This window comes from Apus apus, chromosome 9, assembly GCF_020740795.1.
Source record: "Apus apus isolate bApuApu2 chromosome 9, bApuApu2.pri.cur, whole genome shotgun sequence".
Taxonomy (NCBI): domain Eukaryota; kingdom Metazoa; phylum Chordata; class Aves; order Apodiformes; family Apodidae; genus Apus; species Apus apus.
Genome location: NC_067290.1, coordinates 21,335,939 through 21,350,125, shown reverse-complemented (window position 1 = coordinate 21,350,125; position 14,187 = coordinate 21,335,939). Strand labels below are relative to the sequence as shown.

Here is a 14,187-nt window from a genome sequence, read left to right as displayed (position 1 = left end):
GACGGGGGAATGTAAAGGTTTTAAAAACGTTTTGTTATGAAACTGGCACCTTTGTATCCTGTAGAGATGTAGCAGTGGGTTTTAGGAGGCTTAGTTGGAAGGTGGTTACTCTTTGCCCTCTGGGCTCCAGTGAATGCCTCCTTAGCTGCAGTTTGTGTGACAGGGACAGTGCCCACCCTGGGAAGGGGTCTATGGAGCAGCGCTGCAGCTGGGCAGCCGCTCTGGGGTGAGGGCTCCAGGTTGTCATTCTGGCCCTGCTGTAAGGCACGGAGCTGCTGGGAGCCATGGCTGCAGAGGTGGCCATCTCCTGTGGATCCCGACAGGCAAGGCAGCTCTTGCACAAGGCAGAGCCCCTGGAGAGCAGGCTTGCTGAGGAAACAGAGCTGCAGTGCTGCGACTTGGCAGCTTTCTGTCTTAGCCCAGGCTATTTTTCAGCAAATGCTGGAGTTCCAGCTACCAAGGACTGGATTAGCTTTCAGGTGTGATGACAGAGTGCTGCTCTCTGGAAGGCCACCAGCTTCTCCAGCCATTCTCATGCATCTCTGTAGCAAAACTAGAGTTAATCTTGCTGTGTGGCATTGAGGCATCCTTTCCCGTGCCTCGGAGAAGGTGCCATTGCAAGGGGAGCAAATTTGTTTTCTGTGTATGAGTGCAAGTGTGAAGATGAGAGGATGGAGAAGCAGTGTTGTTTGTGAGGTGTGCAGCTCTGTTTTGGCATGGTGCTGGAGACCATAGGGGTAGGATACTGCTTATTTTGTCAACAGAGTGAAAACCGACACTCTGTGACACCGGTCATTTTGAGACCTCTTTTGCAATGAGAGTTTAATTTCTTCTCCATTCATTTAGCAGCCTTTTTTTTTTTTTTTTTTCCCCAAGGATATTTCTGGCAGTGCTTATGTACCTGACTTGTCTTTCATTTCCTGGTGTTCAGGAGCTCAGCTGTGAGTGAGGGCTGATGTCTGCGTGCAGCAGATGCCCCAGTCTGAGGGGAGCGGGACTGGGCAGGGGCAGCAGCCTGAGCAGCTCAGCATCCCTGCTCTGCCTCCCCTTCCCAGGGCCTGGGCCCTCCTGGCCCCCCTGCCCAGCATCCTGGAGCCTGTGGATGGGATGGATGTGGGTCAGCAGCAAGTCAGAGGGCTTTGGGTGGCACAGGGATGGTTACAGTCACCCAGGCAGGCTTCAGGAAGGGAAAATGGCATTGCTAATGGCCAGGTGCTGTGGGTTGAGTCCTGCTCCAAGGCTGTGTATGAGCCTCAGATGCATTTTTATGAGCAGTTGTGCTACCATCTCAGAAAGCATCAAGAAAACAAAGGAACTGCCATGAAAGCAGTGCTCACGGAGCATCCCACGTAAGGTAACTGATTATCTTTGAGGCTTTCAGCATATGTTATTTCCAAGGAGCTTTTGGTTTTTAGGTGACCTTCACACAGCCCGCAGCCGCCAGTCCCATTACTGCCATCGTTAAATTACGCAGTAATGAGTTTGCTGCAGGTGTCCTTGTTCTGCAGGTCCCCAAGTTCACCTGTCAGACTGCGAGTGGCTCGCTCTTGCATAATAGTTGTTCTGTGCAGAAATGTTGAAAAAGATTGGATTTTATGATGACAATTTTAACCTCCTCCACATCGGATCCTCATAAATTTGAAGAGCTTGAAATTGTCCATAAATCTTCTGTGATCTCAGTGCTTTGCAAGATCATTACTCAATTATTTATCAGTTCAGCATCCACTGTGGAGTAATGACTGTCTGGATAGGATGTTCCTGTAGGTGCAAAGCTGTGGGACAGACTGATGCTATAAGGGCACCAGTAGGGCTAGCCTGTCCTGCATATATTTATATATGTTTTTTATGTCTATGTATGTATGCATACTCAAGATTATTTTGCACATTGGAATGATGCTGCTGTGTTGTCCTGGCTGAGGTCATTTGGCTTCCCAGTTAGGATGCAGTTCGTTCCAAGCTTGTGTGCTCAGGCTGCACAGGCTTTGTAATTTGCTGTGGCTGCTGTGGGAAAGTTGTTGTTTGTCATCTTACCACGCTGAGTTTGCAGAAGGAACCAAGCATGAGGTCTAGCCCTCTTGCCAAAGAGATGCACCAATTTTTGGACTTCCTTCTTAGTACAGGCTGGGCCTTCCTCTCACGCAGGCAGCAACTGCTCCACATGTGCAGTTCAGCCTCGTGCCAGACCTTTGGGAAGATCCAGCTCCTCTCATGGAAAACCCAGGCAGAAAGTCACTCCTGAGCTTGCCTGTGCAGTCTGCTCCTGGCAGAGGACTTTTCAGCAGAGGCTGTGGGGCTGTAGTTTGTCTGTCACAGTGTCTGAAGGTCCTTATGAGAAAGAAAAAGCATCCCTGGAACAGATCAGTCGGCAGTGTTTTGTGTGCTGGGGTCTGGGGGGGTCTGGAACACTTGTTAAGTCCTGGAGCCAAAGAGGAGTTTGATTTGTCAGTTGACTGGCAGCTCAGGGGGCCGTGGGCATGTACAGTGCCAGGTTCCTGCAGGCCACTCTCTGCTGTGCCCTGGGTGTTCAAATGAGCATTTATTGAGAAATAAGATGTTAGTTTAGATGCAGAGAATACGGGATTTCAGGTAGTACTAGATAAATGGAGGCATTATATTTTAGTTTCCAAAAGGCAACTGGAAGCTCTGCGGGTTGGTCTCTGTGTGCTTCCACAGTTGTTTATTTTGAGAAAGAACAAGGTTTTAGTATGAAACTGGTGAATGAAATTCTTCAGCTCTTGCTTGGGGAAAAAAAAATCCACTGGTTTTAGTAAAGCCTTGAGTCAAGCGTGAGGCTTGTGAAGGAGCCTGCTCTAGCAGTGCCTGTGGGGTTTGCTGTGAGACAAGGACGGACAACCCTCCTGGCCAGGGTTTGTTGCTGACTTTGTGTTTCCTTCTCCTCTTGTGTGCACACAGAAATCCGAACTCAGCTGGTGGAGCAGTTCAAATGTCTGGAGCAGCAGTCGGAGTCGCGCCTGCAGCTGCTGCAGGACCTGCAGGAGTTCTTCCGCAGGAAGGCTGAGATCGAGCTGGAATACTCCAGGAGCCTGGAGAAACTGGCTGAACGTTTCTCCTCCAAGATACGCAGCTCCAGAGAGCACCAGTTCAAGTAAGCAGTTCCCAGGGGCAAAATGGTGCAAAGGGATGGGCCAGGAACTGCCCCAAACACCAGATGTGAAGCTGCACAGTCCAAAAGTGGAGTGAGCTAAATAGCACCAGCGGTGACCTGGGCTGCCCTGTCACTGTGCAGGGCTCACAACAAGAACTGGAAATGTCTTTTTCGAAGACTTTTGCCACAGCATTAATGAGCTGTGCTGCCCAAATTTTACTTTGTGTGCACTTCTTTGAACAGTACAATAAAAATGTGAACTGGGGACTAGGAAGGAGTCAAGCCCCTTGATTTTTTTTTTTTTAAGAGGCTTGGATTTGGCCACTGATTTGGGTGTGCAAATGATGATGGGCCCATTTTATAAACCCTGGTTTGTGTATTTAGTCCAATCCTTAGTTGTCAGAGTGCTTCATATTGCACACAGACCTGCTTACAATCTGAGACTTGGAAGCAGTTTCTGGAAATGTAATTTATTGCAGTTTTTAAAATGAAGTGTGTATGTTTTCTGTGTACACACCCGTACAGTGTTGAAGCTAGGCACATCCATAGTGGAAATATTTTGAAACAAAGCTTTGAAATAGGGAGCATGAGCTGGATGCTGGAGTTGTGTGAAACTCAGACTGATGATGAAAATTGTGAAATCCATGAATGTGTGAATATGTGCAGGTTTTCAAGGCAGTCTCTTCAGTTTAACCACACTCTCGAGCTTGGCTGAAATAAAGATCTGAAAAAAACACCCAAGCAACAAACTTGAGGCAGAATTTCAGTCTGGAGATGACTGATTGTGGTGAGGATACGTGGCCTGTGCTGCTGTGCTGGCTGGTTGCTGGCTGTGACTCGGAGGCTCCTGTGAAGGCTCCTGTGGCTGCTGGAGGGGCTGGTCCCGGCTCAGGGATGAGTGGGGTGCTCCCACTTGGGAGTGTCAGGCCAGGCTCCACGGGATGGGGCTCGGGGTTGGCACGTGTGTGTGGGCACCTTGCAGGGCTTTCCTCTGTGCTGCTGGTTGTGTGCCCAGGCACAAAGATCTTCTGGGACGTGGGGTCTGGCTGGGCTCGGTGTGCCCAGTGGAACCAGCAGCACCTGCAGCTCGGAGCAGATGCCCATTCTGGCTGCTCAGGCTCCTCACCTTTGCCTCCCCTGGCCATTGCATTTGTCTCTGGCTCTTCTGACAGCAGTGTCTGCAAAATAGTCTCTCGGCTGGGATTATGCCCTTTGCTCAAGATAAAACTGGTGTAATTCAATTCAGTGGCCAAAGATGACAGCCACTGTTTAGCTCCTTTCCCAGAAAACGGAGGGTTTCACTTGTCTGAGGCATGTAGCCTTACTAGCCCCTGGCTTTTTCTTTCTGTAGCCCCTTGTGATGTTTTTTTCCCCTCTTTCAGCTGCAAGAGCAGTGATTTCTGTTGTTACATTACTAAATCCTATTTATTCCATATTACTAAATCCCATTTAATCTGTTTACTCAGTCTCTCTAGTGAGCAAGGCTTTGCTGTTGTCTTATGCAAAAGTCTACTGAAAAGGAATTGCCACTGAATGCTGTCTGTTCTGTTTGCTGCTTGTCAGCTGAGTGGTGCTGGGCTGTGTCCTGTGTTAGGGATAGCTGTCCTGAGGAAGGAATGGGCCAGTATGGGCTAGGGAGAGTGCTCTTCTTCAGAGATGGAGCCCCTGAGGCCTTCTATCAGCTGCAAGCAGTATCATGGTACTGCCCTTGCTAATTGTGCAGTATCTACAGGTGACAATGATTCTCCACCCACATAAAGCACCTGGGCACAAGTGCCTGGTGTTTGTGGTGGCACTGATGGTGCTAATAGGCTCAGCTGGATTTCGGTGCACACTTCTGCCCAGTCCTCACTCTGTGTTGGGGGGGACTCCCTTAATGTGCTTTTCTTCCAGCCTGCCTTGTGTCTGCCCTTTATTAGGTTCATCTGCATTGCTTCCCAGCTTGCTCATGAATGTCATTATTCTGATGAGGCTTTTGACACTTAAGAAATACGGTCTCTCCAGCCTTGCCTTTGTCCCTGTGTAGCCATGTGCAGCAGGCTGTGCCAGCCCTTCTCATTCCTGCTCTCACGTGCTGTTGTTTTTTCTGTACGTGCACACAGAGACTTTCTCGAGTCACTGTGCCTGTCTCTCTGTGGGCTCAGTGGTGAGGTGGGCTGCACCAGCCCTGGTACCATGATCTATCTCAAAGGGTCTCAGTTGGACAATAGGATGTGTTTTGTTTCAGTTGTCATTTCTAGAAGTGTTTGTCCACGTGTGGCCAGTACATGGAGAGCAGTGCATGCCTCTCTGTGTTGAGATGGAATGTGTCCACATTAATGAAGCTCTAATCAAGTGCGAAATGTTTGCTGTAATTTCCCTCAAAAGAGACTTTTTCTGACCTTCCTCTGGCTTCCAGGTGAGTCAGGGTCTAGGGATGCCCCTCAGCAGGGTCTCACCCAGCAGAGCCGGTGGGAATGAGCTCACTCTGCGGGTGCTGCCTGGCTCCTGGGGACTCCTCAGGTCACCTCCCCATGCCTGCTGCCACTCATGGGAAGCTCTTTGTTGTCTGCAGTTGGATTAAGACCATCGTAAATATTCAACATACATGGATGCATTCACGTTGTGCACAGACACTTCATGGTAACACTGGATGCAAAACATTTTGTTTTGTGTTCCTGCAGTATCACAAACTGGCCTTTTTCAGCCCACAGCTTCTGATGGCACAGGCATGGAGCAGAGGACCAGAAAGCACACAGGGTGCCCCAAGAAGTCAAAGTAGGGTAGAAGAACCAAGCTCTGTAGGGTAGATTACACACAAAGATCCACATATGTGTGTGTTGAGTGAAGCACAGGGCTGTGCTCTGGGTCATCATCAGAGCATCCATCTCCCCCGCACAGAAATCTCTGTCCTGCCACCAGCAGCTGTGGGAGGCTGGTAAATAAGGACAGAGCTGTGGGAGAGAGCAGCTTGGGTCAAAGAATGGGAATTCCTTGGCTTGGTTGAAGCCCTTGTGTGTAGTGTTTAGCCTGGGAGTTTCTGTGTTGGTGGTGATATTTAAGCACCTTTGCTGCACCCAGGGGGAGGTGTGGCTGTGGTCAGCGGGTGTCTGAGCCTGGGTGGCACCACCAGCCCAGCTGGGGCAGCAGCTCTGGGCCAGCACCTGGAAGATGACATGCCTTTTGGACTTGTCCACTTGACCTTTTTGATTAAAAAAAAAAATATTTTTACAATTCCCTAGGAAAGATCAGCACCTCCTTTCCCCTGTGAACTGCTGGTATCTGGTTCTGACACAGACCCGGCGAGAGAGCAGAGATCATGCCACCCTGAATGACATCTTCATGAACAATGTCATCGTCCGGCTGTCACAGATCAGCGAGGATGTCATCAGGCTCTTTAAAAAGGTAACCAAAGAGTTGTGCTCAGTGAGGATCCATCCTTGCATTTTAGTCTGAGAAGGAAGCATGTTGTGGACTTTGGCAAAACTTTGCACACTCACCCCTCCAGAAGTCTAAAGAGGTATAAAAAGGTCAACATTATTAAAAAGCAGAGAAGGGTAACAAGACTTTTCTTAGAAGCACATGTCACAACTTAATGAGAAAAGGACAGAAGAGTTTGAGCTCTGGACAGCAAAAATGTAAAACTATAAGGAGGTAGACTGAGTGAAATTCTCAGGGACAGCTTGCTAAAGACTTAAAGCAAACAAAAGCTCCAAAATCACAAGGAGGAAACTTGCCTCAGGCTGTGGAGGGGGATGGAGGGGTGAGGTGCAGAGAGGCTGTGAGGTAACAGCCAAAAGCCACCTGGCTGCTGGAGCTTGGTCGTCTTTGGGGAGAAGCTTAGACTACAGGTTTTGTGGAGGGAGTGATGGTGTTACCAGCCTGAGGAGCCTTGTCCAGATGAATTGTCATTAGATGTTGCAAAGCAATCCGTACAAGGGATTATCACTTTTAAGTCTTTCCAGATAATATTTATCCAAGAATTTTAAAGAAACTGAGAAATAAAACTGTCAAGTGACTAGCAGTGAGGTGTGACATGATGTTTACACTGGCATCAGTGTCAGAGAAATGAAAGGTGGAAAACACAATGACTGTTTTTTAAAAGACTCCTAGAGGGCTTCAGAGAACAGATCAGCAATCTGACTTTAAAACCAGGCCTGTTGGGTAAAACTTCAGTAAAGAGCAGAATGACAGGCATGTAAGCAGATACAAGAGAGAACTCAACCTGGCTTTCTTAAGGATTAATGAAAAGCAGGGAACAGTGGGAAGGAGAATTTCAGTGGATTTGAAGAAAAGGATGAATAGTAAGATGATGAAGTCTGCTGATAATACAGGATTATTGATGATAACCAAATTAAAAATGAGTGTCAAAGATTTGTAGGAGTCTCACAGTCAGGTGGGCCAGGGCTCCAGATGAGGGAGGAGTGTGTGATCTGGTCAGAGCATGAGGGGTAACAGGCAGTTTGTAGGGAGTGAGGAGGGATGAGGAGCTCGTCGTGCCTGCTGTGAGCCATGGGCAGCAAGGCACTGGGCAGCAGGAGGAGGTGAGAAGGAAAGCCTTGTAAACATCATTAGTACTATCTATTACATGTGCAATATTATGGGTAATGCTACATGTTTATTGCCTTATACCGTGTTTTTGAAAGCCAGATATATAACCTGGCCCTCCTGTGAGTTTCTATGGCCAGTTTACTCTAATTTATAGATCTGACCTTGAAATTAAACTGCAAGGTCAGGTTTGGATTTGCTGATCTGATACAGGATAGCATCCCTTTTCCTATCCTTCTTGCCTTCAGAAATAGAACAAATTTGGGGTGTTTCAGTTAGTTTAGTTCTAAGCTGGTCTTGAAATCTTCCTCTCATTTGCATTTTACTCTGAACCCAGTTTTCAGATGTATAATTAAGACTAACCTACGTCTGTGAACGGTGTTACCTCCTTTTGAACCATAGGATAAATCCAGTCAACATTCAAACTGAGATGTAAATAGAGTGTTTGAACTGTGTTTTGTTTTTTTTGTAGTATATCAGTCCTCAGCCAGGACAAGATGTTAAAGCATTTAGTCCCTTCAGCAGAATTATTTCTTTGTGTTTGCTTTTTCCTCTGTCTCTCCATCCCTCCTCTTTTTAGGATTTAGGTTTTAACTTACACAGCAGTTATACTCTATAGAAATTGTTGCTCCTTGTTTCTCCCTCCCACATCTCCTGCCTGGAGAGGTGAAACAGCACTGACTCCACCTGCAACCTGCCAAAGCCAGTACCTGCTTGGGACCAACAGGCTTCACAGCAGAGTTGTGGGGGTCGGTGGCTGCACTCGCCTGTGTCCCTTGAGGGACACAGCACTTGGGCTGTAGCAGCACTTGGTCCCTGGAAAGGCTGCTCAGCTAAATCATGGAAAAGTTTCTGCAGAGAGATTTTTGAGTCAGACACAATGTTATCTGGAGATCAGGAGCTGTAGATCCAGGCTGAAAGAGAGAGACAGGTATTTGCCCCAGAACTGCCAGGGTGTTGCTGGTTAGAAAAGTTGTGGGTGCCTCTGTGGCACATGGTCAGCATGGTTAAAAATGGGCCATGAAGACAGGGTGCATCTTCTTCCCTTCAGCCTTCTGCTGTGTATTTGAGTCTGTTCTCTGCACTTGGGTGGAGAGGTGGGTGGTTTGGAATGGGTGTGTTGGGAGTGCCCTCTGCTCTGTGCTGATGCCTGCCCGGGATGGGTGGGTTTGACTGTCCTGGTGCTGTGCAGTGTGCTCAGGTGGCTCCCTGCTGGTGTGGCATTGGAGACCAGCCTGGGGCCCAGGAAGGCCATGGAAACCTTCGCTGTTTCTCTCATTTTGTTTACTGCAGCATGCTGGATCTCACAGTTGTTTTCCATCAGGGAAGCATCCACAATTGCTGGGAGTGGCAGACCAAGGCAGAGGAAGCTTTCTGAGGCTGCTGTGAAGAGCCCAGGGCTGAATGTGGTTCAGAGCAGCTCTGGGTGGCTTAATTTCAGTGGTGGCTCAGCCTGCAGCTCCTCCTTGCAGTCTTCCCAGTGCCCCACATGGCTTGAAAGGTGGGTGGTTTGGGGAGGGACACAGAGCTGCAGGAAATCAAGAGTGGAAATTGGGTTTGACTCTCCAGCTCTTCCTGTCTTTGCAGCATGGCTGCCCCAGGACTGGCTCTGGGGGTGACTTTGGGGGGTCTCCTTTGCTTGCTGCCAGCCCTGGACACTGACAGTGATGTGGTGAGGTGAGCAGGGCTCTCAGATGTGAAAGGCAGGGAGTGTGTGGCCTCTCGAGTATTGTCTCCTCTTTCCCAGGAGCAACATAGGGCCTGGAGATAGTGCTGCTCTCTTGAGTGAGGAATGGTGTCCCACCAGTGACTTCAGAGCTGTGCCCATGTTTAAGGGTATCCTGTGATGCTGTGGGGGAACCTGCAGGTAGGTTGAGGAGCTTGGTGGGAAGTGTGGGGAGACCAGTGTCCTCTGGCCAAGCATCCCCAGCCTGCAGCTTCACCCATGCAATGGAGACGAGTAGCCAGCCTCCTGCCTGCTCCAGCAGGCCCTGCTGATGAGGAAAGTGGAGGAAGAAAACTCAATTGGGCAAATTTCCCTGGAGCTTCCAGTGTGAGTCACGTTCCTGGCACAGGGAGAGATTATCAAGGCAAGTGTTAGTGTTGCTAATAGGCAGGCAATAAACAGAGATGCTGTGATGTGTCAGTGCAGACCTGACTCGACCTGCTGTCAGAGCCAGCCCCAGTCACCATGAAATCCCACAGCTCGTCCTCCTGGCACAGGCAAACCCAGGTGGGGATGCACTGCCAGCCCCTTGCCAGGCAGGTCCTGTCTTCTCTTTTACCTCCTGCTCTGGCAGAAATAAGTTTGCTGCTTCTTCCCAGAATGGAATACAGGAAATTATATGTTTGAGACAGAGCACTGCTAGTCCAAAATAAGTGTGCAGCCTTATTCCCCAGTGTGAGATTTAATTATGTTCCGTGACAGTGAATTTAATTATGCCCCATACTGCGGTGCCCTGGATGGAGATTTAATGAAGAAGTGGTGTCTGTCTGGAAGGGAGCTCTTTCCTTTGTTTCTACAATAAGCGTTCTTCGTTGCCAGTAGTCCGAGTTGGTTCTTCCCCTTACTTTGTCTGCAGCAGCAAGAATTGTAATAAACCTGCTAAACTGGAGCTGTCTCTATCCCAGTGAGCAACTGTGGTTTTTAGGAGGCATGGAAGGCATAAAGCAAGTGGCTAAATTGGAGTTTGGGTTTTGTGGATGGTACCAGGGGATTGGAATGAGGCTTTGGCTTTCTCTCCCATAAACACACAAATGCAATCTTTCTGTTAGAAAAAGGGGAGGCAGCAAAACTGGGAGAGGCGAGTCCTTCAGCTTCCTGCCTGCATCTGGAAGAGGCTCCAGCACCACGAGGCTGGATGTTGCCCTCTTGGGTGCCAGGAGACTTTGGGTGGTGCCAGAGACCACTTTGGTCTCCAGCAACAGGATGCAGGGTGTTTGGTGTGTGGTGTCTGTGAGCATCCAGGTCTGGAAATGTACCCGCCTGTTGTCCCCTGTGTTGGGGTGACTCACGGGACCACGCTCTGCCCACAACTGAGATGTTTTGTGTTGCTCTATTTAGGAGCCTAAAATTAGGTTTGAAAATTACAGCTTTGTGGAATTCCCTTCTGCCACACAGGAAGCCCAGGGCAGAGGCAGGAGCTGCAGCTGACTTGGGGCCATTGCCCCCACCACACCCCACCTCCTGTGCCTTGGGGAGCTCAGTTTGGGGTCTGGGCTGTGGCTCCACAGCAGCAGGGGCAGCTCGGGGGGCTACATGTGGCTCTGACCCCCAGCAGCCTTGGGCCTCTGGGGTCTGAGAGCCCCACTTGCAGACCCTGATTGAAGTAACTCATGTTGTAGGTGTAACTGGGAGGGATTTGTGCTGTTAATGGCTCTGCTGCCTATTAGCAAGTCAGATTTTTGAGACCAGCTAGTGACTGCCAGCATTGGCAGGAGTGGAGGGGGACTGGGGTTTCCAGGAGACGAGGTTTCCAGATGGCTGGGGGTACTTAGCACCTTCTGCTAATTGGCATCTTCTTGGCACCTCGCACACGTGAGAATGGGAGCAGTGTGCATCAGTCCAGGGGGGTCTGTTCCAAATACCCTGCCACCAATTCACAGATAGACTGTAATTACTGGATATTCACTGGATGGGGGTGCTTTGGCTCTGTGGATTCCTTGCTTTGCTCTTTGCATTCAATTCTAACTTTTAATAATCTAAGGTTAAGCTTTTCAAGTATGCGGATTGTCCAGTTAGCTTTAATTAGAAGACCTCTCTGTGTTCTGGGTTTCTTTGGCCAACCAGCCCAGAAGCTGATGAGATGTGTTTTGTTTTTTTTTTCCCTATGTGCACAAAAATGCATGGAGTTATTTGAGGAAACCTGAAAGAAACTGCTTGTTGTTTTGGTTATTTTTTTTGTAGAGGAGAGAGGGTGTCTATACTTAGTTTAAACACATCTTCAATCTATAATAATTGTTTCCTAGCCAGGAAGATTCTACAGAGAGCTGTGGGGTGTAATTACAAGGGAGGCAGGAAGGCGGTGTGTGCACATCTGCTGTAGCAGCCAGCAGCTGGATTTCTGAGTAGGAGCAGACTTGATCTGCAGCCAACCCAAAATGTTCAGCAGCTCCCCTAGTCGTGGCCTCCCCCGTGCAATGCCATGTCCATGCTGTAGGGGGTGGTCCATGGATCTGCTTCATCCTACCTGGCAAGAAAAATGAAAATACAGACAACTGGATTGCAGCGGGTGGGGGTGGAGGGAGGAAGACGCCATGAGTGGCTGCAGGCGTGGGGAGCTTTGTCCTAAGCCTGCTGAGCTTTGGTTGTTGTGGTTGTGCAACTGGAAACCTTCTTATATAACAGTGGTGTAGCCATTTCATAATATGGTGTTCTTTTTGAGAGAGACTTTGGTTCAGTTGGGTCAGAAGAGTGAAAATGAGCTACTGAAGGCGAACTGGGGAGAACATGTCATGGTCAGGGTGAACTTAAAGCCTGAAGTGCTTGGGGCTAGGGAGCCCTGCTCATCAGCATTTGGAAATCCCAAAGTTGATTGGAAATAGCAAATACAGCAACAGGTGTCTCTAATAAATCTGTCAAATCTACATAGATTGACAGGTGACACTGTATGACTGCAGAATGTACGTAAAAGTGAAACAAGACCTCAAAATGGGGGAGAGTGTTACAGGTTAGAACCAGGCCACGGGTTGACTGTGGACTGGAGATAAATGCTGCCAGAGGAAGGGCAAAGTGATGCTGTTTGTAATTCCAGATTCATCCCTGAGTGTTTGCAGGATAAATAAATTGTGTGATGTCCCTCGTCATGGTCTCTGAAACCCAGGTTGAGTGATCTATGGACAAACATCGACCTCAAATGAAAATGCAGCAATTCTGAAATAGCTCAAGTATTTGCTGAACTGGATATGCTCACGTTTAGAATCATGCATTTTATTTTGTTAAGGATTTGTAGAAATTGAAAGGAAATCAAAATGCCAGTAATGCTTTTAAACTTCAGTGTCCTGGGCAGACTGGAAGAGGAGGCCAACTGTATTTTGGTTTTAATGTTTAGAAATGGAAAAAATAAAGCTCAGCTGTGGATTGGCAGCCCTGTCATTGATATCTTTTCAGCTCCCAGAGCAGGAAGACTATTAGACAGTGTAAATAAGGCCCTTGGGGCATTTCTCATGCTGTGGGGCTGTTCTGTTTTTTAAAATAATATCTAGACTTCACATGTATATGCTTTGGTTAACTCCACTGCAGAGCAAAGAATGGCAAGTCTTGTGTTTGTCAGGGAAGTTGAGGGGGCAGGAGGTGTTTAAGATGGGCATTACCAGGAGCTGGTTGTGCTGCCAAGGTGCAACCACTCCCCTGGCCTGAAAGGAGGGAAGAGAAATCCTGCAGGCCTGAGAGAGGGTACTGGGGTTTGTTCTTTGCTGAATGGGTGTGAACTCTTCTTCTTTTTTGTCTTTCAGAGTAAGGAGATTGGCTTACAGATGCATGAAGAGCTCCTGAAAGTCACCAACGAGCTCTACACGGTGAGTGATGAGCTGATGCTGCCTGTGTCCTGCCTGTGCTGCCCAGGCAGCACCAGTGCTGTCACTTGCTGGTACCAAGTGCCTGCTCAGCGTTTCAGTGGCAGGAGGAGGCTGCCTCTCCCTCTCTCTATGTCCCATTTGCTCCTCTTGCACTTGCCGGGAGCGGTTCACCCTTTCCTGGGTTTGAAGGCAGCAGAGGAGGCTTTCCCAGGGGCTGTGAAGGGGCTCTGCAGCCGCTGCAGGCAGGGCCGTTCTGACTGCTTCACTTCAGCATAAATGTTGATGTTCTGGGGCACGATCCGCTGTGATCCCTGGTGTCTGTGATGCTCTCACGTGCCTGGCCTTTCACACCGTGTTGCCTTTAGGCCCCTTTCAATTTTTCACTTGGTTGTTGATTTCTACCAAGCGTTAATGGCTCAGAAGTTGTGCTTGAAATTGGCAGTGCTAATTTGTGGCTGAAACTGACCTTCTTGTGTGAGTCTGTTGGCCTGTTGATGAAGGCTGAACATGACCTTCTGCTGAGGAATGCAGAGAACTTTTGGCTCCTGTGCGCTCAGCTTCATCTCCCTGCTCTGGGGAGCACTTTAGTTGCAGAGCTGTCTCCGTGCCTCCAGGTGAATTTTTTTGCTGTTATTCAGGACATTGCTCTTCAAGCAGGTTTTCATAGAAGGGCAGTAAAAGTCTTTGTGTCACTTCTGTCTCTTGCCCTGTAGCAATTGTGGTTTTTATTTTATTTGTGGTTTAGGATCAACAAAGCAATATAAAGTCTGTCTTGTGTTGGAAAATTGAAGGGATATATTTGCTTTGTTAGGTTGTATCTGTTACTGGTCCATAAATAACACTACAGTAGGTTTATTCCTAAACAGTCATTTTAGTCTGCCTTTTTGAAAAACAGGCCTAAACACAGAACATGAATGATATTATTTGAAATTTCTGCCATAAGTCTTCTCTTAACAAGTTTGTTTCTGCATTGGTTGTTGAAGGATGCAGTTCTTGTGAGACCTGCAGTGTGGGTGGACAGCCATGTTGGATTAAAA

At 48.4% G+C, this 14,187-nt stretch overlaps 1 protein-coding gene across 3 annotated transcripts in view; it reads left to right on the top strand.

Moving 5' to 3' along the window:
• SRGAP3 (SLIT-ROBO Rho GTPase activating protein 3) overlaps positions 1-14,187 on the top strand; it is a 97,601-nt gene that overhangs the window by 44,984 nt on the left and 38,430 nt on the right. For all 3 annotated transcript variants that reach the window (XM_051627599.1, XM_051627601.1, XM_051627600.1), the window contains exons 2-4: positions 2,914-3,106; positions 6,328-6,490; positions 13,088-13,150. In XM_051627599.1, coding sequence (XP_051483559.1) covers positions 2,914-3,106; positions 6,328-6,490; positions 13,088-13,150 — 419 coding nt within the window. The remainder of the gene's footprint in view (positions 1-2,913; positions 3,107-6,327; positions 6,491-13,087; positions 13,151-14,187) is intronic.